The sequence below is a fragment of the Anser brachyrhynchus genome, assembly GCF_964034855.1.
Source record: "Anser brachyrhynchus genome assembly, chromosome: 3".
In the NCBI taxonomy this organism is placed as follows: Eukaryota; Metazoa; Chordata; class Aves; order Anseriformes; family Anatidae; genus Anser; species Anser brachyrhynchus.
The window spans coordinates 97,760,911-97,785,918 of NC_137696.1; the positions used below are offsets into that span (position 1 = coordinate 97,760,911).

The window sequence follows — 25,008 nt, forward strand, 5'->3', positions numbered from 1 at the left end:
GGCAGGGAGCACAAACTGAAACACAAGAGGTTTGATGTGAACACCAGACAACACTTTTTTACTGTGCCTGAGCACTGGTACAGGTTGCCCGAAGAGGTTGTGGAGTCTCCCTGCTTGGAGGTCTTCAAAAGCTGCCTGGACATGGTTCTGGGCAGCCCGCACTGGGTGTCCCTGATTGAGAGGGGAGTTGAACCAGATGGGCTCCAGAGATCCCTTCCAACCTCAACCATTCTGTGATCCTGTAATTTTATAATTATCTCAACATACCCTCGAAAGACTTTGCTTACACAGTTATACATCAAAGCACTGGTGTGCATGCACTCATATCACAAAGCTACATGCTCCATTCCTGTGGCCTTTACAAGGGAGGAGAAAAGGGACTGATCTCAACACTCTTAATTTGGGTTCTTACTGTTCCTTGAATTTTGTATAGAATAACTCTATTTTCATATTTCTTTTTGTTGTAGTCTTGTTGTAGTCTTATGTATATCATCCAATTTCCTTAGTTTTCCAATTTTAAATGATATGTCAATATGCATAAATTGTAAAAATAGGGAATAGAACAGAACAGAACAGAACAGAACAGAACAGAATAGAATAGAATAGAATAGAATAGTCCTATTATACATATATTATACATATGATCATCTTTGAAATATAATTTTCTTATACCTACAACCTTTAACTAGATATTTAATTTTAGAGTTTCATTACCATAAACTAATCAAAGACAAATATACTATTTCCCATTCATGTACTGTCACAGTAGTGATAATTTTCTGTTCTATGTTAACACATATTCACATCAATTCCATTTCACATTTTCATCTGTATGAAACTAGTGAAACTTGTAGGATATCCAAGCTAAAATATAGAATCATGGAATCATAGATTCTATATTACCAAACTTGTACAGTTTCATGCACTCAGATATACTTATATTTCAATTTCCCAATTCCTTTTATTTTATTGTCTGATTTAATTTTATTATATTAAAATTAGGTAATTAAGTGTGAATACATGGTTTAAAACTTCCCTCTGAACTGCTTCTTGATTTAAAAATAATGCAAATGATGCTTATCCTCATGTTCTTCCAGTACATTAAAATAGATAACTGATGTTTGAGAAAGTGGTCATTTGTCAGCATTCAGATCAGCAAGAAATAAACATAATCAAAGTATATGCTATTATATTGAAAATGAATAGTCTGCTATAGCAGAAACAAATTAAGATAAATACAAATTACATTTAAATTGCATCTGTCTGCAGGAGGTTCTCTTAAAGACATGAAAAGGAAAAGACAGAGAAATAAAACCTATATTTTCTTTGTAAATCTTTCAGAATGGTTAATTCACACTGTGTATACCAAACAATTCTATTAAGGACAGATTATACTTATATCTTTAATTTCTTCTCTCCCCCTCTTTAGGTTTGTAATATACCAATGTCAGCTCCAAACAGCTGTAACAGCATGGACAATGTAATGAATTATGCATCAGCACCTTTAAAAACATGTTTCTGCTATCTGCAGCTCCCTTTCCTATCATTTGCCTCTATGATATTTCCCCTTGCCTGCTAGTCCTCCTGTAACAAATATCCTCAGTATGTCAGGAACAGACGCTGGCTATTTAAGTCCTTCCTGAGAAAGGGTGCTCCTGCCATGTCTTGTCACAGGGAGCTCTTGCAACTTCCCAACCAGATATGTTGACTGCTGGGAGCTCTCGAGTCACTGTGATTTTCTCACATTTCAGAATAAGTCAATTGCCGATGCTAGGATCAAAAAGGGTATTTTTTTTCTTTTTCTTTTTTTTTTTTTTTCCTGACTCTGAAAGGGCAGTAGCAGTACCTAAAATACTTCCATGCTATTAACAGAAACTATGATATGAAGGTTAAGCATTTGTTATTTAAAAAAGTACTGTGTAATGTATTTTATAACTGTTAAGAAGCTCTAAAAAGCATTGATTTGGGGAGATAACTTCTGAAATGGGGAATGCTAAAACAGAGCAGAAAAGAACTAGAAAATATTTTTTTTTATTTCTTAAGAAGGATCTGCTTCCGTCTGTGCTTGCAGTTGCCTACCTTATCACAAAAATAAAAGTTGTTTGAGCCAGATTAAGCAGGTTTTCAATTTGAATTAGTTTCCACCTAGTTGGCTAGTTCTCTGGTAATTTTAAGAAAGCTAACAAGTACATTAAGATAGTTTGGCAGCTAACTGCCTGTTTGTTCCCTAAAGGTCAAAGAGCTAAAATGCACAGGCAAAAGGAATTTGCCTGTATTTATTTAATACATTCACATGCAAAACAGCCTTTTTTTTTTCTATTTTATTTTGCTCTAATTGTCATAGCACAGTGCAACCATTTTAGTTTCAAAATAGTTACATTTTATATTTTAAATGTATAAACTATCAGCTCGTATCAGTGTTCTTAGTATTTTGATTTTTTTCAGGTTTCTTCAGTGTCGGGTATCAACAAAACAAATTAAAATATACAGGCCTCAGTTCACACTATAAAGCCTTAAGAACACTTCATCATTGTACTTTAGATTAAATCTTGCACTTTTGGTTGCTATTTATAAGAATGCCAATTCATCTTGTGTATCTGGTGCATATAAATTAGGAGGAAGTGGATTAGCTCTGTCCTGAATTCCCACAGTAAGAGCTCATTTAAATTTTTTGCTGTTTTGTGATTGGCCAAACTGAATTTCTAAGTCTGTGTTTCTAGGCTAAACAGTAAGGCAGTTTAATTCTTTACACCGTTTCCAGCTTTAGCCATGCAACCATATACTTAGAGAGTCACTAAAGAGAACATGAGGTAAGTTTTAGTTTGACTGACTCAAAGCTTACCTGATAATATCCACAGTTTAAGCTTTGTATTTCTATATCCAAGGACACATATCTGGTATTGTGATTTCTTGAAAAGTACCCAAGTTTAGAACCAATCTCGGTGTTCTACGGACACAGGTCTGATCTGATAAGAGTTGCCAAATCCCACTGCCACAGCCCTGTGCCTTCTGGCCCATCCAGTAGTGAGGCTGAGCGGATTTGTCTAACAGGTACATGCACAGACACGGTACTTGTACTCGTATACTCATGGCCAGCCCCACAGATCGACACAATCAGGACACATGGCACTTGCAGAAACACAAACAACACCAACTTCCTCATCTGTTCTCTTCTCTAGCCAATCAGAATTAAAACAAGTTAGTGGAAAGCATATATGATACATATATACGTACAATGTAGATCCATCCTGGCAGCTGGGCTCAGATGCTCAGTCTATCCAGTAGCTGCCCCTGCATCCCAGTCTACCCTGTTGCTGGTACCTTGGCCTCCATGGCAGCTGCTGGTACTCAAACCTATACACACGCACATAAGTGCTCGGACACATGCACACCCACACACCATAGAGGCCTCTGTTACCAGGCCTTAGACACCCAGCCAACCCTGTATCTGCCCCCCGGATCTCCTGGTCTTCCAGGGGGAGTTGCACAGACATACACATGTTCAAATGGGTCTCCTCAGTAGCTAGGCCAGACCTACAGCCTCACCAGGAGCCAGTCCCCAAATCCCATGGACTTCCCACTAACCGGCTTGGACCTCCTGGTCCTTCAGTAGCCAACTTGCAGACTTCCAGTATCCAGCCCAAAATTAGGGCAGCTCTAGTACCTGCCTTCCAACCCACTGTACTCTTCCCCAACACTCTGTGATGAGCCCTGTACCCCTGGACAGTGACCTCCCTCGGAATGTGAGGTGCCCAGGGGGCCATCCCCATGGACTCTTGGTGTGTGGTGTCCTCCAGCCGCTGGGTCTGAAGGTACCCTGGGACAGACCTCAGGGGCCCGGAGTGGGTGTTTGTGTCTCTGAATGGGGTTTTGGTGTTCCCACACCCATTATCATGCCTCTGTGCTCCTTCACCCGTGTGGAGACAAGTCTTTTATCACATAACCTAATATAACCCATAAAAAAATTTCACATCAACAATAATTCCACCTGAAAGCAAAATGATTTTTTATATTGTGATGTATTCCGGCAAAATTATTTCCATCTATTCATTGTCCTCTACCCGACACTCTTTCAAGGAAATGTGTTATTAGGATAACTTCAGTTATTTACTTACATGAGGCACATTTAAAGAATTACTTAAAGAATTCTTACAGAAGATTGAGAGGGAGGTTATTTAGAGAGAAAAGGCCATTGGGCAGGTCATTTAAGAATGACAGCTTAGTAACAGAAATAAAGCAAAAGCTAATATGTAGGGTAATTGTAGTAGGCAACTGGGGGAACTAGGCGTGGGTTGAAGTAAGTAAGGCAGAAGACTAATTGAAAGAATTTGTTGGCATTATCTTCCTTCAACACTGCATCATAGCCATCTCTGTGCTGCCTTCTTTCCTCAATTTTCCTGATGATATAGCACATCTCTTTTTGTCAGCAGCACATGTACAGGTCTGAAAGAAGAGAGACTTGGAAGGTGATGTGAGTGAGAGAATTTTTCCGTTTCCTCCTCATTTATAGCACCTCCTTGACAGAGAGGGAACAAGAAACTATCACTTGACAGAACAGGAACGCTCAACACAATTTTCTGTCCTCATCCACTATTTTTTTGCCTCCTAATCTTCACCTTAAAAATCCTTTCAGGGGATTTTATCCGTGTTCGCACCCATTTTCCACTCTGAACATAAGCTGCTCAAACTCTCAGAGCCCATGACTTAGAACGATGTTTTGGGATACCCTAGGTATTTCCCTTGACATTCAGACAAAATTACATAGAAGAATACACAGTAACAGACTCAGTTACTATGGAGTTAAGTATTATAATTTTGTGAGGCAGTGTCCAGGAAGTGTGGATTTGTGGAGAAGAAAAAAAAAAAAAAAAAGGAATATAAGTTTTGGAGGGATCCTTTCCCTGAAGACTAAATATACCATACTACTACCGAGAAATCCTGACTTAATACAAATTTTCTTGTATTTAAAACTTTTTTTTTTTTTTTTTTTGGTATTAGACGTGCTAATATGAGAAAAATAGCTTTTAGCATCGTCTATGACATCCTAATGTTCTGCTTATTCTTATAAGTTCCAAGGACAGCAGTTTTAAGACTTTGTGAGAAATAAAATAGTGCCAAACCCTTGAACTTCTTGAACATTGTGTTTCACTCAGAAGCACTAAGCTGTCAGAAGAAACGAAGGATATGGTTTAATACCACATACACCAGTTTTACAGCAGTATCAGGAAACTGCACTGAATTTTAGTTGTGTTTCTCTGATTTACAGTGGTGTAAGTGAGTGCAGAATCAATCTTATTGGTTTTTTGTTTGTTTGTTTGTTTAAAGTGGTTTAACTTTTAGCAGCGTGAATTATTTTATGGTTTCGTTTATCATCAAAGTACCATGATCTATACACAGTAAACATGTCACATCCCATTATATCCATGAAGTAGTGAATTCATAAGCTGTTACCCAATGCGATATAATTTTGTTTACTTGAAGAATGCAGCAATACAAAGATTAACAGAGACAAATGCAGATTTAACTAAACAGATAATCTTGGAGGCTGCAGGACTACTTGCCTGCTACTTCAGCTTTGCTCTTCAATATCTGATATTCTTTAAGAAAATCTGTAACCAAATTAAGATTGCTAATAAAGTTTTACTCTGATTTGGCATGCTTTTATGCTTTCATGCAAACAAGGTCCTAGGAAAAAAAAAAAAAAAAGAATAGAGAATAGAGAATACAAATTTTAAAATATGCATAGAGGGAATTTTAACTCTTCATAATCGATGTGATCAGCGAAACCCTGGTGTTGTGGTTTGGTCAGTTAGTACTAATGATTGTTAAAAGGTGAGGATTCAGAGCCAAGTAATATCTTAAAAAATTATCAAAATAAATAGAGGAGTCACATACTAAACTATGAAGAGACATGTCACATAGTAAACTATGAAGACATAAGAGAAGCATTGAGGAAGTAAATGGACCTTCAATCTGAAAAGATTTATTCTTTTGTCACAAATAAATTTCTCCATTCTAACATTGTATACAGGACTGAAAAAGTACACTTCCATAAATGCAAAACTTCACATGCAATCCATAGGTGAGCTGCATATTGGATTGAGATGTGCTGAAGACTGCTTGCTCCCTTCAGCCTGAAAATGTTGTTACAAACAGTCCTCGTGAACTATAACTCTATCTCCTGACAAATTAGAAACATGAGCAGACTCACTTAAATTCATATTCTCAGCTGGGTAGAAATTAAAGCTAGAATAGGTCTTCTAGTTTATCATTTGATTCCTTTGGTAGTGCAGAATTTTTGTTCCAGTTCTTTTCTTTTCTAAATGCTTATCTAATTTGAGTATATATGGACCATTTATAAAATTATATTTCCATTTTTTGTCTTGGTGGGTTTTCTCTTCAAAATCAACACCACTTTCAAGCTCTTCTCCCCTCTTCTCCTGTAACGTCCTCTCCTTTGATGAAAGTCAGAATATATTTTATGTTTCACTCCTAATTTTTGATTCATATCTTGTTATTATTATTCATAGAATCAAAGAATGAATCACAGAATGGTTTAGGTTGGAAGGGACCTTAAACATCACCTAGTTCCAAGCCCCCTGCCATGGGAAGGGACACTTCCCACTAAACCAGGTTGCTCAAAGGCCCATCCAGCCTGGCCTTGAATGCTTCAAGAGATGGGGTATCCACAGCCCCTCTGGGCAACCTGTTCCAGTGCCTCACCGTCCTCATAGTAAATAATATCTTCCTAATATCTAATCTAAATCTATTTCTTAATATCTAATCTAATCTAATCTAATCTAATCCCTCTTTCAGTTTAACGTTACCTCTTGTCATATCACTACACTCCCTGATAATAAGTTACTCTCCTACTTTCTTGGAAGCCTCCCCCTTTAAGTACTGGAAAGCTACTATCTGGTCTCCTCTTCTCTAGGCAAAATTACCCCTTTCTCACCCTGTCTTCATAGAAGAGGTACTCCAATCCTTTTATCCTTTTTAACCTGTGGCCATCCTCTGGACCTGTTCTAACAGGTCTATGTCTTTCTTATACTGTGGACCTGAGAACCAAATGCAGTACTCTAAATGGGGTTTCACAGGAGCAGAGTAGAGGGGGACAATCGCTTCCCTCGGCCTACTGGTCATGCTTCTTTTGATGCAGCCCAGCATACAGTTGGCTTTCTGGGCATACGAACTTTCTTACTTTCTGTAAATTTCTTACTTTCTGTAAACTTTCTGTAGCTAGTGTTATAAACAACATGAGGTCATCCTGCTCATAACTTAGAAAAATATAAATGTAAGATATTCTTTCTTCCTTTAGGAAATTCTTTCAACTGCGTCCCATACCTCAATATCATTTTTCTTGTACTTCTCTGAATTTTAGAAATTTGAAACTACCACTCTGAAAATAAAATTAAGAACATAGTACCTTCCCCCGATATGTATTTTGTCAATATTTATCCAATATCCAAATTTGGTCCAAGCCATTGTCTGCTTATACCAGGATGACAATTCATAAAATAATCTTCTTACCAAATTTATAAAAAAATATATATTATTTTTTCTGGATAGCACTTTTCATTCTTTATCTTTGATATTTTCTCTTTTATGAGGGAAGCAGACTTTCTTCTTTTCAATTTGTGTTTAAAGAAATCTAACAAGAGATCTCAGCTGCCATGCCTTTGGAGGTAAACTGAGCTCTGCAGCTTCTCGTGAGCTATTGGGAAGTGATGGTACAGAACACCTTTGCAGGGAGGGAAATTGTCAATCACAGTTTAACAGGATTGTTTTTGAAACTAGGGCTTTCAGAAAGTGAGGGCTTTTTTTCCCCTTTGATTTGTGTGAGTCTCTTGTTAGTCTGAAAAATATTCACCTTTTTTCTTTTTCTTTTTTTTTTTTTTTTTCCCTGAGAAGTATTGCCACAAAGTAGAAACATGCTGTAAGATCTTCAACCCATCTTCTGTTATTGAGTGCTTCTAATAAGAGGGTATATCTATTTCTTGTTCTTTTAATTGGGGGACCTCCCTTTGATCAACACAGGCTACCACTGTGAAAGATGAGAAATTATTAGAACAGTAGTGTCCTCTCATCTTTTCCATGTAGAATTGTTCAGAGCCAAATCATGAAAATTCTTCATTATAAGAAATAAAAGTGCCAGTAACTTCATTTTTTTTTGGTAGCTAACAGTAACAGCTAACATACTGAACAATTTTCTCTGGCAATCTTAAAGGAATATCTCCTTTCATCACAACTTTGTTTCCCATCCCTTGTCTTTGACATCAGGAGATTCTTATCTTCCTTCTGGACAGAAAAAAAGGCAGCAAGAAGTTGTGGCAGTAACAATTACCAGTTAATAATTCATAACATTCGAGTTAAAGAGAGTAAGTGGCAAAAGCTTAATTTCTCATCATTTCAAGGCTACCATATGTAAAATGCATAAGAGTTAGGGCAAACTTCATAGAAAATGAAGAAGGAAATGCAAAAGATACTAGCCATAAGCTTGCTAGAAAACAACGCTTTATTCTACCTGTCTGTATATAATAAATTACACCTTAGAGAAAGGATTTGAGAAATCATGTATTGGATATGTGTTCTCTACCAGTCCCATGAGAAGACATTTTTAAAACAGTTTCTGAGAAAGCTGTATGTCTATAAAATGAGTGAATAAAGGACTCCCATCTGTCTTTAACAATATAACGTCTTGAACATTTATTCTATCATCTGAGGCTGGCAGGAGTTATCTTGTTAGAATTCCTCCTGAATGTCTGATTGTGCATCTGCAGATCAGTCAGATACAAAAACCAAAAACTTGAAGTTACATATTTGCTATTTAAGAAAGGCACATCTTTCTCATTGTAAGTTTGAGAAAGGCTCTAGTCTCAGAGTTTTGCAGTTTCTGCCATGACAACTTCAAATTGTAGCAAAATTTATATTAAATTTTAGCATGGTACCATTGACACTGTGTGCCTCCAAACTTACTCTTCCAGACTTTTAAATTAGGAAATTTTGATGAGTCCTGCAAAATTAATTAATTAATAATAATAATAATAATAATAATTTACCTGGGAATTGAATATGTTCTTCAAAGCTCCCAGTTTACAATGCCTTAAAGAAATAATTATTTGTTAATTAAAGAACTGCTAAACATGTGATAATGCATGTATGCACTGCATTAGAATTTATTAATAAAGAATTTATAGACATTAATTTTGGCCCTCAGCTTTTCATACTCACAATGTTTAATCTCATAATACATTGGTAAATTATTGTTTTTGTTGTAAATATGAAGAATGGTTTTACATTGTTTTATTCATTAGGAAGTTAGATAGGTCATGTAAAAAATGTTAATTCATTTTGTCATGTTTTCCATTGCAAGTTTGAAACCACAGGGCCCATCTAGTATTCTGTGAATCAATTCTAATCTCACAACTCTTTTTTTGTTGTTGTTGTTGAAGTTTCTTCTTCAGGGGAATTCTTAGTATACAGGATATAAAATATTCAGGATGAGTACTGGAGCATATTCTAGTCATTACAAAGATAAAATTGCCATCAGGTATCCCTTTATATCATGATCCCTTTACACATTCACTGTAGAACTAGTCCAAAAGTATTGTTGTGATGATAAAATTGCAATGAATAGTCAAATATGCAGTTTTGCATTTGGATTTGCTGTGGAATAGTTATATTAAAGAACATTGTTGTTAAATTTACTAATTTGTAAGACTATCAAATGTCTTTTCAACACCAATTCACCTAATTCTTCTGTCTTTCCTATTAATTTCCATTTTCTTCTGACATAAGGTTATTAGCTGGCACAAATCAGAATTGCTTCTTCTGTGTTCCTGAGTAAAAGAATATCAGACTGGGTAGGACTATCCTCAGAAGCAAGAGTGACATTGTGTGTCTATGAGCTCAGGGTCATCTTCACAAAAGAACTGCAATTTCATGGTTGTTACTGTTCATGTAATGGCCTGTAATCCTAAGAAATCCCTGGAACCTTTAGGCTTTGTGTCATGTGTTGACTGCTGTGTTTCTTTCCAGCTATTAATAATTTTTAGAAAGGGCCTGGAAACACAGTTCCCAATCTTAATGCTTACAAATGAAATCACTTTTGACTACAAATGGACTGGGATATTTGGTTGTTCTGAGTTCTTTCATTTTTCTTTTCCCTACAACGGTCAGTTACAATGGTCAAGTGTTAATGTCTCAGTTGTCTTGGCAATTAGGTCATCAGACACATCAGGTATAATTCCCTATTGTAGTGGTTTAAACAAGTTTTTCATATTTCATAGAACCATAGAATCATAGAATCATTAAGGTTGGAAAAGACCTCCAAGATCATCTGGTCCAATCATCCCCCTACTGCCAATATGACCCACTAAACCATGTCTCTAAGCACCATTTAAAGCTCTATTTTTGGAAAAATACAAAGTTGTTACAGTAACTGAGAGAACTGACCTAAAATGAAAATGTCAGACAATGGCTAGCAAAGCCTCAGTTCAGCAAAAAACATTATGTGTTTTGGAAGACCTCAAAACAACAGTTAGTCAATGGGATCATACCATTATCATAGAACCATAGCAAGTTGGAAGGGACCCACAAGGATCATCGAGTCCAACTCCTGGGTCCCCAAAGGACCACCCCCAAAACAAACCAAGAGTCTGAGAGCATTGTCCAAATGCTTCTTGAATTACGACAGGCTCAGTGCTGTGACCACTATCCTGGGCAGCCTGTTCCAGTGCCTGACCACCCTCTCAGTGAAGAACCTTTTCCTAATATCCAGCCTGAACCTCTCCTGTCACAGCTCCATGCCATTCCCTCAGGTCCTGTCACTTTCACCAGAGAGATCAGTGCCGGCCCCTCTGCTCCCCCTCACAAGGAAGCTGTATATATTAAAAGCTGTATTATAAAAAAACACTTCACAGGAAGATATCAACATGTGTCAGATTCTTCCAAGCAGTGAGAATTTGCAATTCTCTTTGTGTTTTTTTAGGCCAGCCAGACAGTCCGAAGAGTTCATGTTCCCACAACATATAGTGTTGTTGTGGCCTCCCCTTGAATATTATGTGCAATTCTGGTCTCCACAATATAAAAAGAATATTAAGACACTTGAATGAATCCAGGGGAGAGCAACAAAACTGATAAAAGGACTGGAAGGCATTCATATGAGGAGAGGCTGAGGAGACTGGGTTTGTCTAATTTGGAGAAAAGAGGCTAAGAGGTAAACTCATTGCACTCTACAAGTTCCTGGGGAGGGGAAGTGGAGAAGGACTTTAAGTGAAAGAATAGTTCAGAGAGGGCACCTCTACCAACAGACACAGGGAGGAGGGCATTATAAAGGTGAACAGCGCTTTTCACAATGGAACCTTGAGTATTTTATGGTCCAGACATTTATGTTACAAACATCTGTGCTTGTAGAACACTATAGTTTGGCAGTCTGTATTTCATCATATCTTGCTGTAGGTTTTTCACCTTGGAAAAAGATAACCGGGTTAACATTTTTGATATTGAAACAATGCATGTAGGGTGGGCTTAGTGTGATAAACCCCACAGGTGCTTATATGGTGTGTATTTAAGCCTGCATGAAGGGTTAGCACAATGATTAGCTAGCTCCCATGCTGTGCTCTTCCTGAATATGGGTTTAAAGTGTACATTTAAAATATTGTATAAAAGGGAATAAGCGTTAAAGATATTTGAGTGTGAATATTGTTATGAATAAGGAAATTTGATTAGCAGTGGAAGCTAAATTAGACAAATTTAGTTCAGGACTTGAATGATGTATCAACATTTTATGATACTCCTACTCTTTAGAAAATGAAGTCTGTTGTCAAATATCCAAACAGTGGGAAAATAAATCTTATTGAAACTTAGGACAACTGGGAACATCATAGGTTATTAAGGCCAGTTCCACAGCACAACAGAGTAAAAAAAAAAATAACAAAAGAAAATAACAAAAAAACCTGGAAGGGACAGTGTGCACTTCCCTGGTTTGACCATAGCAATGCACAGGAATTACAGTTTACCTCACAGTAAACCACACTTTGGAATGTCTACCATCAACATATTAACTATTACAAGTCATCTACATTTTATTTGATAGTTAGAATTATGGGAAATATATGATACCAGAATATATCTGATATCAAGATATATACCAGAATATATCTGATATCCAGAATAATCCGAATAGTGATGACTGTGTAGGGAGTCTTCTGCAAAAGTTCAGTTTAAGACAAGATTAAAATTAGATTATTTGAAAGCATGTCTGATATTTGACTTCTGTATTCGATGCAGGTTGTGCTCTATAACTTATGTGAGACTCCAACCATATATTAGAATTCATAAATAAATTCTGCAAGGAACAGGGAAAAGAATTGACAGATACACTGATTGCACTGGGGCACTCCACTATTTACCTGTATTTGTTGCTATTTTGCTGACACAACCATCAACTTTATACAAATTATTTTCTCTGGTATTCACAAATGCATCATAGATTGACATGTTATCATGGTTCTGAAGGCTTTTGAATTTGTTTTCCAAATGAGATGACGTTTTAGGGAACTTTAAAATTGACACAATAATAGGAAAGAAAGATGTAAAACCAATTGGTTTTCCCAATATATGCTATAGTTTTAATTTATTAATTTTTATCTGCTAGTTTTAAAGATCACTTTTAGAGAAAATATACAAATTGGGATTTTTTTTGCTTTAGATAAATATACATGTTTAATGGTGTGCCATGTCTTCACTATACATTTGTCACAAGTCATGTCCTGAGAACTTAATATAAAATAGAATGCTTTTTCTCCATTCAAATAATTACTGTAAGGTACATAAAAACAAAACAAAACAACAAAAACAACAACAACAGAAAGATTAAAAAAAAAATCAGCACAAACACTTTCATTTTATATATGGAATTATTTTTTTCTAGTAACAATGAACACAATTTCTTTTGTTATTTTAGTTAAATTAGGACATGCCTTGCTTGTAGTAAGTAGGTCGTTATCAGTTATACATTAAAAATTAGCTGAAGAACTCAATACAAATATATTCAACTTTAGAGGTGTGCACAGAATAGTATCTACTTTCCATCCATTGTTTATGTAATGCCTTAAAAATAATGATTAGAAGAAGAGTGGCAACTTGCTTGAATGGTGCACTTCAATGGAACGTGCTGACAATTGTGCAAAGATTAGTAGCAATATTTGGAATTAATATGGCACAAAGCTATATATATTTGGTAGGTTGACATTGGCTGGCTGCCAGACGCCCACCCAGCCGCCCTCTCTCCTTGGCAGGACTGGAGGAGAAAATGTGCAGAAAAAGCTCATGGGTTCAGATGAAGACTGGGAGATCATTTATCACCTACCATGACAGGCAAATCAGTCTCAACTTGGGGAAAATCAGTTTAATTTTTTGCCAATTAAAATACGACGGCATAGTGAGAAACAAAGACAAAATAAAACACCTTCCACACACTTTTCCCAGGCTCAGCTTCACTCCTTCATTCCCAACTCCCCTACCTTCTCACCCAGCCCTGATCAGTGCAGCAGGATGGGGAGTGAGGTTGTGGTCAGTTCATTCCTTCTTCCTCACGGTTTTCTGTGCTCCAGTGGAGTCCTTCAGTGGGCTGCAGTCTTTCAAGATAAACCTGCTCCAGTGTGGGTGTTTCATGGGCTTCCTTCCAGACACATGGGTTCCTTCCAGACACATCTACCTGCTCTCCACAGGCAGCAGGAGAATCTCTGCTCCAGCACCCGGAACGTCTCCACCCTCCAATCTCTTAGTGCTCACAAGGCTGTTCTTCACTCATTTTAGTCTCCTTCCTCAAGAAATGCCTGTCTGGCATTTTCTTCCCTTTTTTAAAATAAACTTTCCCAGAGGCACCGCTATCTTGACTGATGGGCCCAGCCGTGCCCTGCGGTGGGGCCATTGGAGCTGGCTGGAACCAGCTGGGGCTGGCACCGGCACCGGGCAGCCCCGGCCTCTCCTCACAGAGGCCGCCCCACTGCCAATGCCTGTCTACCTACCCCTAGTACAGTGTATTGAAGGAACAAGGAGGCTAAGTTGCCTTTTTCTTTTGTTTCTGTGATGCCTACTTTCCTTATTTTCGCAAGATATGCAGACAGCATCCTCACCTATTGTAATTAAGTTACACAATTCACACGTACTGAAGATCTGACTCATACGGCAGCTGTTTGGTATGCTTCAAAGTATTCGTATTCTGTATATTTTACTTCTCCTCTCCACAGCTGAAAGAACTAGACAATAAAATAATTGATATACTGTCTCTTACATTAACATGTCAAAACTCACAAAAGGTATCATAAAAACATCAAAGTGACTCTAATACAAGCAAAACACATGAAAATATGCATATTGTTTGCATAATGCTATTAATGTCTTCCTACTTTCTGGAAGTACTTCCTATTTTATTTATTGTTTTATATCAGGAATAAAGACATGTATTTGCAATATTGGATATGAAGTGAGAGAAATTTAATTCTTTGTCGATAAAACACAGAAGTTCTCCCTTTCAGGTTCCTCTTTCAATGAAATATAGATTCTAACAATTCTTGGTTTTAATTACAGAAAAACATTTGGAATGAAAGTTTCATGTTTATACCACACATAAAGATGAAGAAAATCAAAGATTGCCTTGTTTCCTTTGCAGGTTTTTCAGGCCAGTACTGTGAAATAGAAATGAATGAATGTGATTCGTCTCCTTGCTTGAATGGTGCTGTCTGTCAGAATGATGTCAACAGATATGATTGTTTTTGCCCTGAAGGTACGTTGTTCAAAATAATTTATTTTTATTCTCTCTGACAATTTTTAAAATTGCCTTCAGTTTGAAAAATATATTCTTGACAATCTAAAAAACATTTTTTTTAATTTTCTGTCTCTGAAAGTAAGTTTTTCTTTAATGAAGTCTCATTTGCATTTTTGTCCATCAAGGCGCCCAATAAAACAAGCACACTCAAAATGAATGGAGGCAGATATGTGTTACATTTATCACGCAAAACCTCATGATTTTAGCAAAACCTGAATAAGTGAAGAAAAACATAAATGTGTAGCACGTGAAATTCACAGAAAATTGTATGAATAAGCTTACAAATATTTTATCCTGATGTACTAATTTGCAGTTTTGTGACCGAACATAAGAAGCAAACTATAATGGCCAAAATCATGATTTTGTAGCAATTCTTCAGTATGAAAATGTATTAAAATTTTCACAGACAAAAAGAATGTGTTTTTCAAAACTTTGGTCAGTTTCTGTAAAAATGCATATTGCCCAGTGTATGAAAAGTGTATGAACAAATGAGTGGTTTCAAGAAAAAAAGTAGTTCAAGGAAAAAATAAAAAGCTTTAAAGCATTTAATATTACATTGTCTTTCTGCAATACTTTTAAAAAATGTGTTTCTTCTGAATATTTGTATTTTTATAATTGTAATTTTAGTTAAAAAAGAGTCAAGCTTGTGTTTTATAAACTGATACTTTGTTTCTGCATTTTAAAATTTCTTATACTTGTTGAGTTTAACCTCAAACAGTGCTGTTTTGTATGTTTGGACTGATGGTGAATTGATTTCATAGTTTACAATATTTCAGTTATTTATATACTAATACAAGCATTCTAGTGCCGATGATAACTTTAGAAACTCATCACAAAATATGAAATTGCTACAAATTGTTCATTTAAGTACAGCCTCCATCATTAGTTAGTTTAAATTAGAAGCCAAAACAGATATTGGAAAGCAGTTGAAAACTGAGCTTGGAAAAGATCATTCTGCTGTTTACTCTGCCTGATCAGCTTACAGAAAAATAATTCTTGGCATCCACATTGATAATTTTGTGGCTTACTTGTTACCTGTGAGACATGGGTCTGATTAAACTCCGATTGCAAATGAGAGCTGTTACTATATACATTATTGATGAACTCAGGGTAATTCTAAAGTTTTATGACTTAGGGATCAGTGGAAATTGGTTCCATGGTCAGTTTGAGAAATTATGAGAATATGGCTTGCACTGAGGGTGCTGATGGTTTAGCATTAGTCATGGTCTTTCTGCAGCCATGGCCTGTGACAGCACTAATGACAGTCATTTCGTAGCATGACCAGGAATTAGAATACATTTACAAGCGCATAAAATGTCAGATATTGGAGGGGAGATTCTCCTGCAATTTCAAGTATAAAAAAAAAAAAATGTTTGGACTTCTTAGTTTGCTAAAAGTCACTATTACATGAGAAACAAATAGAGAATAAGTGGAGAAGTGACTATTTGAGAGTTGATTATTAAAACTATAATCAGATGCCCAAATCCCAGCACATCTGTAACGTTCTCAAAATGGCAGAAGATATACCAATTCTTTAGTTTCTGCTGAACATAAAGTTCAACTAGATTGATGAAAATACTGAATCCTAAAATTTTTTCTTTCAATTATTAGCTCTTTTTAAAGTACGTTTGATGGTCAAATTATTTTTTTATTATTGTTAGCACAGGAAAAGCTTTTAGGAAGATCTTTCAAAAAGAGTTCAAGATAATTGTATTGCAAGAGTAAATTGAAACTAATCTATTCTTTAGAAAAAAAAAAAAATACCCAGAGAAGGCACACATGTAGCTGAATAATGCATAGCACTTGTTTTTGTTTGTTTGTTTGTTTGTTTTTTCCAAGGATTTGAAGGTCTTAAGTGTGAAACGAACATTGATGAGTGCACTTATGGCTTCTGTAAAAACAATTCAACTTGTTTGGACCTGATTGCAGACTACAGTTGTGTTTGTCCTCCAGGATTCACTGGTAAGATATATTGTACTCTGGATAAGGCATTAAATAGTTAAATGTTTATTTACTTTTCTGAAATTAAAAAAAATAAAATAAACTCTTTGTGATTGCATTTTGTTCAGTATTTTAGCATTAATAAAAATAAATTCGACTTAGTCTTCCATGCTATCGATAATCTGCTTTAGCTTCCTTACTAAAAGGATAAAAACTGAAAACAGTGTGTATGCTTTTAGACTAATTGATGGAAAGCAGAACTATATTTTGTCTAGATAAAAAGTGTTCAGAAAATACATAGCCCATGAAAAACATTATTTCATCTTTTCCTAGGCAAGCAACAATAGCTATAGCTGGTGGTATTTGTCTTCAGAAGATCATATCACAGCCATAATTTTTTTGTGGTTCAGATGGAAAAAAAAAAAATAATTTTAGCAAGAGTACACTTTGTTCTCTTCAAGAAAGATGCCATCAGATCCTTATGATAATTAGGTTGGAAATTGCACAATTATTTGTGTGTACAACAGGCTTAAGAAAATAGCTCTTGCATCAGGAGCAGTCTTCATGAACCTACTTGCTGCCAGAAGCAGCTAACAGGATCATGGGGAAATCAATAAAACTGTCTCAGAAAATATGCTATCTTAACAACTAATAGGCTGTGATGTCAGGGACTGGAACACACTGACTTTCAGCTGCTGATTTCAGGGAAGCAAATGGAATGGCATTAGTATGGAATGAGTGGTAACAAGATGAGCTGTGGCAGCAAAAAAATCATCATTTTCTGGGCACTTTCAGCAATCCTACGAAGCCAGTGGGTGTTCTATAAAAAGCAAAATGTGTGTGTACAGGGTGTTCAAAATCTGTGGTGACAGAAAAGAAAAAAAAAAACAATTATGGAGAGATGGAAGGTTAAAGGAATGAGTCAAGTGGTGATGGATGAGGAGACAAATTTAAGTTATAAGTAAATAAAGCATTTGAGGTTGATAGTAACACCAATGACATCCAGTTTAGGAGAAAGTCATGTATTTTATGAATGGTTAACAATAGGCAGATGGGACATAAGGAATGTAAGATGATACACAGAAATGCAGAATCTGTGAAAGTGATAATAGTTGCAGTTCCCACAGATGTTTACAATTTTGCTTGATTCATGCCAACATATTTTAATATTATTCTGCATTACAAAACTGAAATGTGCTCTATTTCCTACCAGATCATATTTTCCTTTTTTTCTTTGATAACTGGCTTTGTTCTTATGAGTTTGTATAGTGTATGCCTATGTTATGTCAATCATAAAAATAAAGGAGGTGACCACAAAGTATTTGTTCATGTAAATGGGAGCATTTTTAATATGATACTTTTAAAAGAACAAACTGAAAAAAAAAATAAACAAAACAAAAAACAACAACAGTAAACTCTCACTGCTATATTGCAAGGATCAAAACAGAAAACATGTAATTTTTTTATAGTAGTTTCCAAACAGTCAGTTTTAACTAGGGACTGCAGGAAAAGCTATTCTTTTGAAAATACAGCTACAGTACTTTGGGATATCAGGGAGTTCATATTACAGAACCAGAATTACAAGGAGAATTTTGCGTGTCATGAAAACCTGGAACAAGGTATGATCTCCCTAGGAGGCACACTTAATCCTAGATTCATACTGATGCAAGCAGTTTGCTAATCTGTTCATTACAAGACAAAAAGGAAACATGCTCTGTCAATGATAAAAACAGTTACCAGTGGATGATAGGCAGATTTTAATGGATACTTTGAGGGCTATCAATAGTACATTATGAAAAGATCTGTTTTCTGCTTATTATACTGGCTTTTTTTTTTTTCTTTTTGTGAGACAGGACAGCTCCCACGAGAAAACAAATCAGCCAGTGCACTGATTGGAACTGGAAGTGGGTATAAGGGCCCTCCTGATTACACTGAGTATTTTCATCTGAGCTTTATGCTATTTGTGCAATAAATGCACAATCAACTGTTGTGGATGTCATTAAAACAGACCTCTCCATGCCTTCTGACAACTGCTTCATCCTCCCTAGAAATGGTCTTCGATGCCAAATACTGAATATTTGAGCTTATATCTTCTACGAAAAACAAACAGTAGTAAATCAGCATATTGTCCACCAATATGCTGATTTAATGCAAGATTTACAGATTTCAGTATCTTGCAGCTTTCTGAATTGCCACTGTTTACTTATGGTACCCTTTATGTCCCATGTACTTCCAAGTTCTAGGACTGATGTAAATGTCCCTGGTAGATATTGCCATAATGGCAGTGGTATACTCAAGTTTAGAAGCAAAAGGAAACACTGTACATACAGGAATTTATTGTTCATCTAGTTAATATTTAAGCAATGTAGAAATCCATATTATATAACAGTTACAGAAAAGCATCATTAGCAGGAGAGTCAAAATTGTTATACCAGAAATCCTGCTATTATCTACCCATCTTCTTTGTTATGTTCATCCTTCCAGTGTCCTTTCTGAGGAAGACAAGGAAAAGCTTTTCCTTCTCTATTAAATCAAACCTTGCTTTCAAATGCCCTCTTGTGGGAGTCAGCATACACAGGATTACTGCAATTATCCCATACTAAAGAACCATTGGACAAATGGACAGATGGTGGCAGTGCCATTTCCTTCCCTCACAATGTTTTGTTGGGTTTTATCAAGTAGAGGGTTTTCAAGCACCTCTAGGGGTTGAGACAGGTAAAGACAGTCCATGTCTGTTAATCCATGTCTGTTAGCATATTCTATCCAGATGCAGAACCCTGTGCTGTAAATCTGGCAAACCTCTGCTTATCTGGGTAACATTCATCCCATTCTCTCAAAAGCACCATGAAGGTTCTCTGTGTAGGAGAAGTGCACAGGGTCAATTAAATGGGAGTCTCGTCTAAAATCAGCCCTGAGGGTTGCTGCTGCAGCTGGTGTGGGGGGAAGCTGAGGCCCCAAGAGGACAGCCCTGCTGCCTCACAGCTGGCCTGCCTCCTCGTGCCCAGCATCGCTGGCCCTTCCCAGGCTGGGCCTGCTTGGTGTAAAGGCATGGATGGGACCTACAGGAGCAGTAGTAGTGTGTGGAAGGACACATCTCCAAGGGATTTTGCTTTCATTGGCCATATGGCTAAGATGGGCCTGATGGTGGTGCCTTCAGCCTCACGCCTTTCTCCTCCAGGGCCCCAGCAGGTCCCCGCTGGTTTATAACTGAAACAGCAGTGCTGGGCTCCATGTAGACTTCAGCACAGTTTCCTCAAAAATGAAACCACATCCTTTTATTTTTTTATTTTTTTTCCCCTCAGGGAAATTTTATAGATCAAACCTATGCCTGTCTCCACTGGGGAGAAATAAAATGATTCCTAAATGTTTTTTTACTTCTCTTGAGTCATTTCACTGTCTTATCAACCAATTAATTTAACCAGATGAGTAGAAAGGCTCAGAAATAGAGCAAGCCTGTTCAGATGAATGGCATGCATTACTGTTAACTTACTAAAATCAAAGCACAACTAGCCAGAAATGAAGGGGACCTGCTGTGGTCCTAATTTTGTTAGGTTTTGTCATGTATGCTTTCTGGATGTAGGAATAATTTGGAATGGGGATGGATTTTTTTTTATTTTTATTTTTTTAATGTTGGGAAGAGAAATTCAGGAAAGCAAAAGGCTTATATAAGCTCCAAGCTGCTGACGAGAACACCATGCTTGCTCTCAGAGGTAATCATAGAAATAGGTGATACAAATTAGCTGGCTGTGGATTAGTACTAATATTTATGATTCACAAATGTGATTTATTTTATTCATCACATATATCCACCAGTCATAGCATAGTTAAAAGTAATTGTCATGGTTCTGCCAGGTCCCATTAGCACTTAGCACTGAAGTTTATTCTAATTTATATTCATGAGACTCTGACTTCCTCACTTATATCATGGTCCATATAAATGCTCTATGGGTAACGTGATCCTTATTTGAGGTTTTGCATCTCTCTTGTTCATGTTTGTCATTACCTTGAAACAGTACTAACCAACAGTCTAAATCTACCATCAGCTGAATGTTGATTTAAATAAGTCTCTAAGCTTTGCAAAGCAGAATAAATACATTTCCAAGCTTTCTGAAGATCAAGTCTATATATTTCCCTCTGGTATGTCTCATACTATGAGTATGAAGAATCCTGTAGTGGCTACTGTGGCTGAACAAGTGATTGCTGCAACACTGAACATTTATAAATCAAGATTATAAAAGGCAGTGTGGTGTCTTCTAACTCAACTCACTCCAATGCAAGGCAAAAAGAGACACCTCTTTTGTGCTTTAAAAAATCTTTTCCTGTGTATTCAATTTCTGAGGTTTTCTAAGGCTTATTTTCAATGAGTCTGCAAAAGCTGTCCTATTTCAGGCAGTTTTTTCAGGCAGGATGATCTAGATGTTTTCAGTTAATGTCAGTAGCACTGTACAGTTTAAAATCATTGTGTCCCTCCATCATCCATTCCACGTTAATCATCTCCAGTCCTGCCCTCAGTGATTCAAAGGAATGAACTGGCATAAGAAATCTTTTGGTGCTCACCCATCTTTAGAGTCACGGATAGCCTCACATGCATCTCATGCATCAGATTATCGTTCCACATCCCTAGCCCTTACAGAAGCAGACCAAAAGCCAGGTATCCTTTTCTCTGATGTCTCCTAATGACTCCTAATAAAAACAAAGTACTTATATCTGATTTCTAGACTGAGCACTGATGTTTTTCAAACCAAACTAAAACCTGGAGACAGAAGACCGAACAGGGACAAGATGATTTCCCTGGCTCCTGGCCATCAGAGCTCTATCTCAGAGCAGGCTGCTAGGATGGGACTGTGCTGCTGGGCTGCTGGCTTTGAGAAACACTCCAGAAGGCGGGTCACCTAGGGCAGGCTTCCTACAGTTGTGTACGCAAACCTGACATTCTGGAAAACAAACAATATTTGTGCATATATGGAGCAGTATTCAATATGTATTTCTTTGGTTATTAGAGAATGTTTATCGTCATGTCTAATGTATAAGCATACCTGCTTCCCCTCAAAGGAATTCAGCTTAGAACACTGAGTGGAAAAAAAGATTAGTCGAGTGCACAAAAGTCTGTTTAAGTTTCATCATGCTGCAAATTACATTACATAAAAATTTTGATAGCCTAATACATTAAAGAAACTATTGAATTGCATGAAAGAAAAACAAATCAATTATAGTTCAGTAGCAATGTTTTTTTCCAGTCATCTAAAAAATAAGCAAAGTCTATTTTTATGAGAAATCATATGGCACATTTTTCCAATAGTTTCTCATCTGCAAATACTAAGCATGAGTTGTTTAAATTAGAGGGTGAATAATAACAGTCAGAACCATCTGAAAAAAAGATAATTCTTCAATCAAAAATTTAATTAGTTTATGTAGGATTTACTTTATCATTGCTCTACTTGAGGTGTTATGAGATTATTTTTGTATTTCAGTTTATTCCCTTTATTTTATTTATTTATATCCCCTTGATTTTTTTCAATGGTGATGCCAATTGTCATGTATAATATAAACTATTTAGAACAGAAATTAATATCTTTTGGGGAATGGCTGTGTATTTAATTAATTTAGATAAATTGGAACATAATTTAAAATGAAGAGGTTTATTTTTCAATAGATTAAAAAAATAAAAAGACTGTAGGTTGCTGGGAGGCCCTTATCAATTCAAAAATGGAAAGCCATCATGTCTAGAAAAGCTCGTATTGTGATTAAAGCACAAGCGCAAGACTGAAAAAGATTATTAAAATTCTTTGTCTTCCTGAGTTACTGTAGGAAATTATCCAGATTTTCATTAAGTCCCTACTTTTTTTCTATAAACCATTTCACTTCTCTCTCTCTCTCTCTTTCTCCGTCTCTAAATGTATTTATATTATAAACAGTTAAGGTCACAGAATCACAGAATAACAGAATGGTTGAGGTTGGAAGGGACCTCTGGAGATCATCTGGTCCAACCCCCCTGCTCAGGCAGGGCCCCCTAGAGCTTATTACCCAGGATTGTGTACAGACAGCTTTTGAATATCTCCAGGGAAGGAAACTCCACAACCTCTCTGAGCAACCTGTGCCAGTGCTCAGGCACCCACGCAGTAAAGATGTTTTTCCTCTTGTTGAGGCAGAACTTCCCATGTTTCACTTTGTGCCCATTGCCTCTTGTCCTACTGCTGGGCACTACCGAGAAAAGTCTGACCCCCATCCTCTTGACACCCTCCCTTCAGAAGCTTATATACATTGATCAGATCCCCTCTGAGCCTTCTCTTCTCCAGGCTGAACAGGCCCAGCTCCCTCAGCTTTTCCTCATGTGAGTGATGCTCCACTGCCTTAATCATTTTAGTAGCCCTTAACTCACTCCAGGAGCTCCATGTCTCCCTTGCATGGTGGAGCCCAAAACTGGACTCAGGACTCCAGGTGGAGTAGAATGGGAAGATCACCAGAGGCAATGCTCCTCCTAATGCACTGCAGGATACCACTGGCCTTCTTGGACACATTGCTGGCTCATGGTCAACTTGCTGTCCACCAGGACCCCCAGGTCCTTCTCTACAGAGCTGCTTTCTAGCAGGTCAGACCCCACCCTGTACTGGTGTATGGGTTTATTCTTTCCCAGGTGCAGGACCCTCTACTCACCTTTGCTGAACTCTATGAGGTCCCTCACCACCCAATGCTCCAGCCTGTCCAGGTCTCTCTGAATGGCAGCACAGCCCTCTGGGGTATCAGCCACTCCTCCCAGTTCCGTAGCATCAGTGAACTTGCCGAGGAGGTGCTTTATGCCTTCATCCAAGTCATCTGTGACACCATAGAATGAACATAAACATGCCAGTACAGTGAACACCATTTTTATTTTTACCTGCATCTGACTGCACGTGTAAAAATAACATGGATATCAAGACAGAATCTCCTACTGCATCAAGGTTTTTATTATAACTGGCTCAGTTAACCTGTTAGGACCAAATTTTATGTTATGACAAGAATAATTAGTGAGTGAATTCTGATATGACAAAATCTGTCTCCTGACAGTTTGTGCAATGCACATTTTCCATTCCTCCCAAATATTCTGTTATTGAGTTTGGAAAATGGAAGGGCCGTCTTACAAAAGAACAGTTTCTTCTAGGTTTTGGTTTGTTTTATTTTGTTTTGTTTTGTAGCAGACAGATCCTTTTCCGAAAACTACAACAAGCCCACAAAACACTGATCTTGGATGAAGTCTGTTATTCAACACCATCTTAACAATACCAGCTAACATTGTACCGCAGGCTTTGATACTAAATGATAGTATGATATCTGTCTGTGTATTTAACAACAATTCACCTTTGGGCACCCCATTCTTTGGTAGCACCATACTAGAACTGGTCTGACACTATCAGTTTTAGAGAGACCACACTTAGTAACCATATGTTATGCCATCTTCAGTGACACAGTTGACTTTTTTCTTCACTCTTCAGTCTTTGTTGTGATTTTTTTTCTTTTTTTTTTTTTTTTTTTTACACCTTCCTCTTACTCAGGTCTGCAGCTTCCTATAACTTCTGATTTTGCTATATTTGAGGCACTTTACATATGTTAAGCATTTGTCCTTTGTCCCTTTTGTTACCCCTAGAACTGTGTTTGCCCAATATCACTATCAGTAATTGACTACAGGGGACCTATTAATAGCCTTGGAGTCTCCAGTATCATCCTACATACACAACTTCCAAGGCCTGTGCTCTCTCTCCTGTACTCCTTCAAGATGCAGCCTTAGGGTCATAATTAGTTCATTCTATAGAGTTCTACAGAATTCTTGTTATTCCTGTCTACGACTTATTAATTATAACAACATGCAATTGTACAAAACTAAGGAAAACTAAAACAAATGAGGGAAGATCTACTTAGCCATTAGAGGCCTCAACCCTGAGGCCTCTGTTGTTAGTTTGATGCAAAACCTGTGGCCTGATGCTAGCAATGGCAATTCCATATGTACTGGGCTACAGGGATGCAGTGGTGACGATGGGGACGTTACCCAATAGCCAGACTCACTTCACTTGAATGGTGGGTGGCCAGAGACTGCTGCTTACCCAGATCTAAGGAGTGCCTGGGGTAGAAGGGGAAAAGTGTTAAATGCAGTGATGTTTTTAAAGCTGTTTTTATAACTTTTATCAGAAGTCTTCTTCCTTGGCAATTTTGCATTCAGACAAGAAACATAAATGCATAGGTTACTTGCTCTGGTAACAATA

General features: G+C 37.0%; 1 protein-coding gene across 1 annotated transcript in view; it reads left to right on the plus strand.

Annotated features, from left to right (window-relative positions):
- EYS (eyes shut homolog) overlaps positions 1 to 25,008 on the plus strand; it is a 959,435-nt gene that overhangs the window by 320,558 nt on the left and 613,869 nt on the right. The window contains exons 14-15 of the mRNA XM_080584128.1: positions 14,678 to 14,791; positions 16,673 to 16,795. Coding sequence (XP_080440254.1) covers positions 14,678 to 14,791; positions 16,673 to 16,795 — 237 coding nt within the window. The remainder of the gene's footprint in view (positions 1 to 14,677; positions 14,792 to 16,672; positions 16,796 to 25,008) is intronic.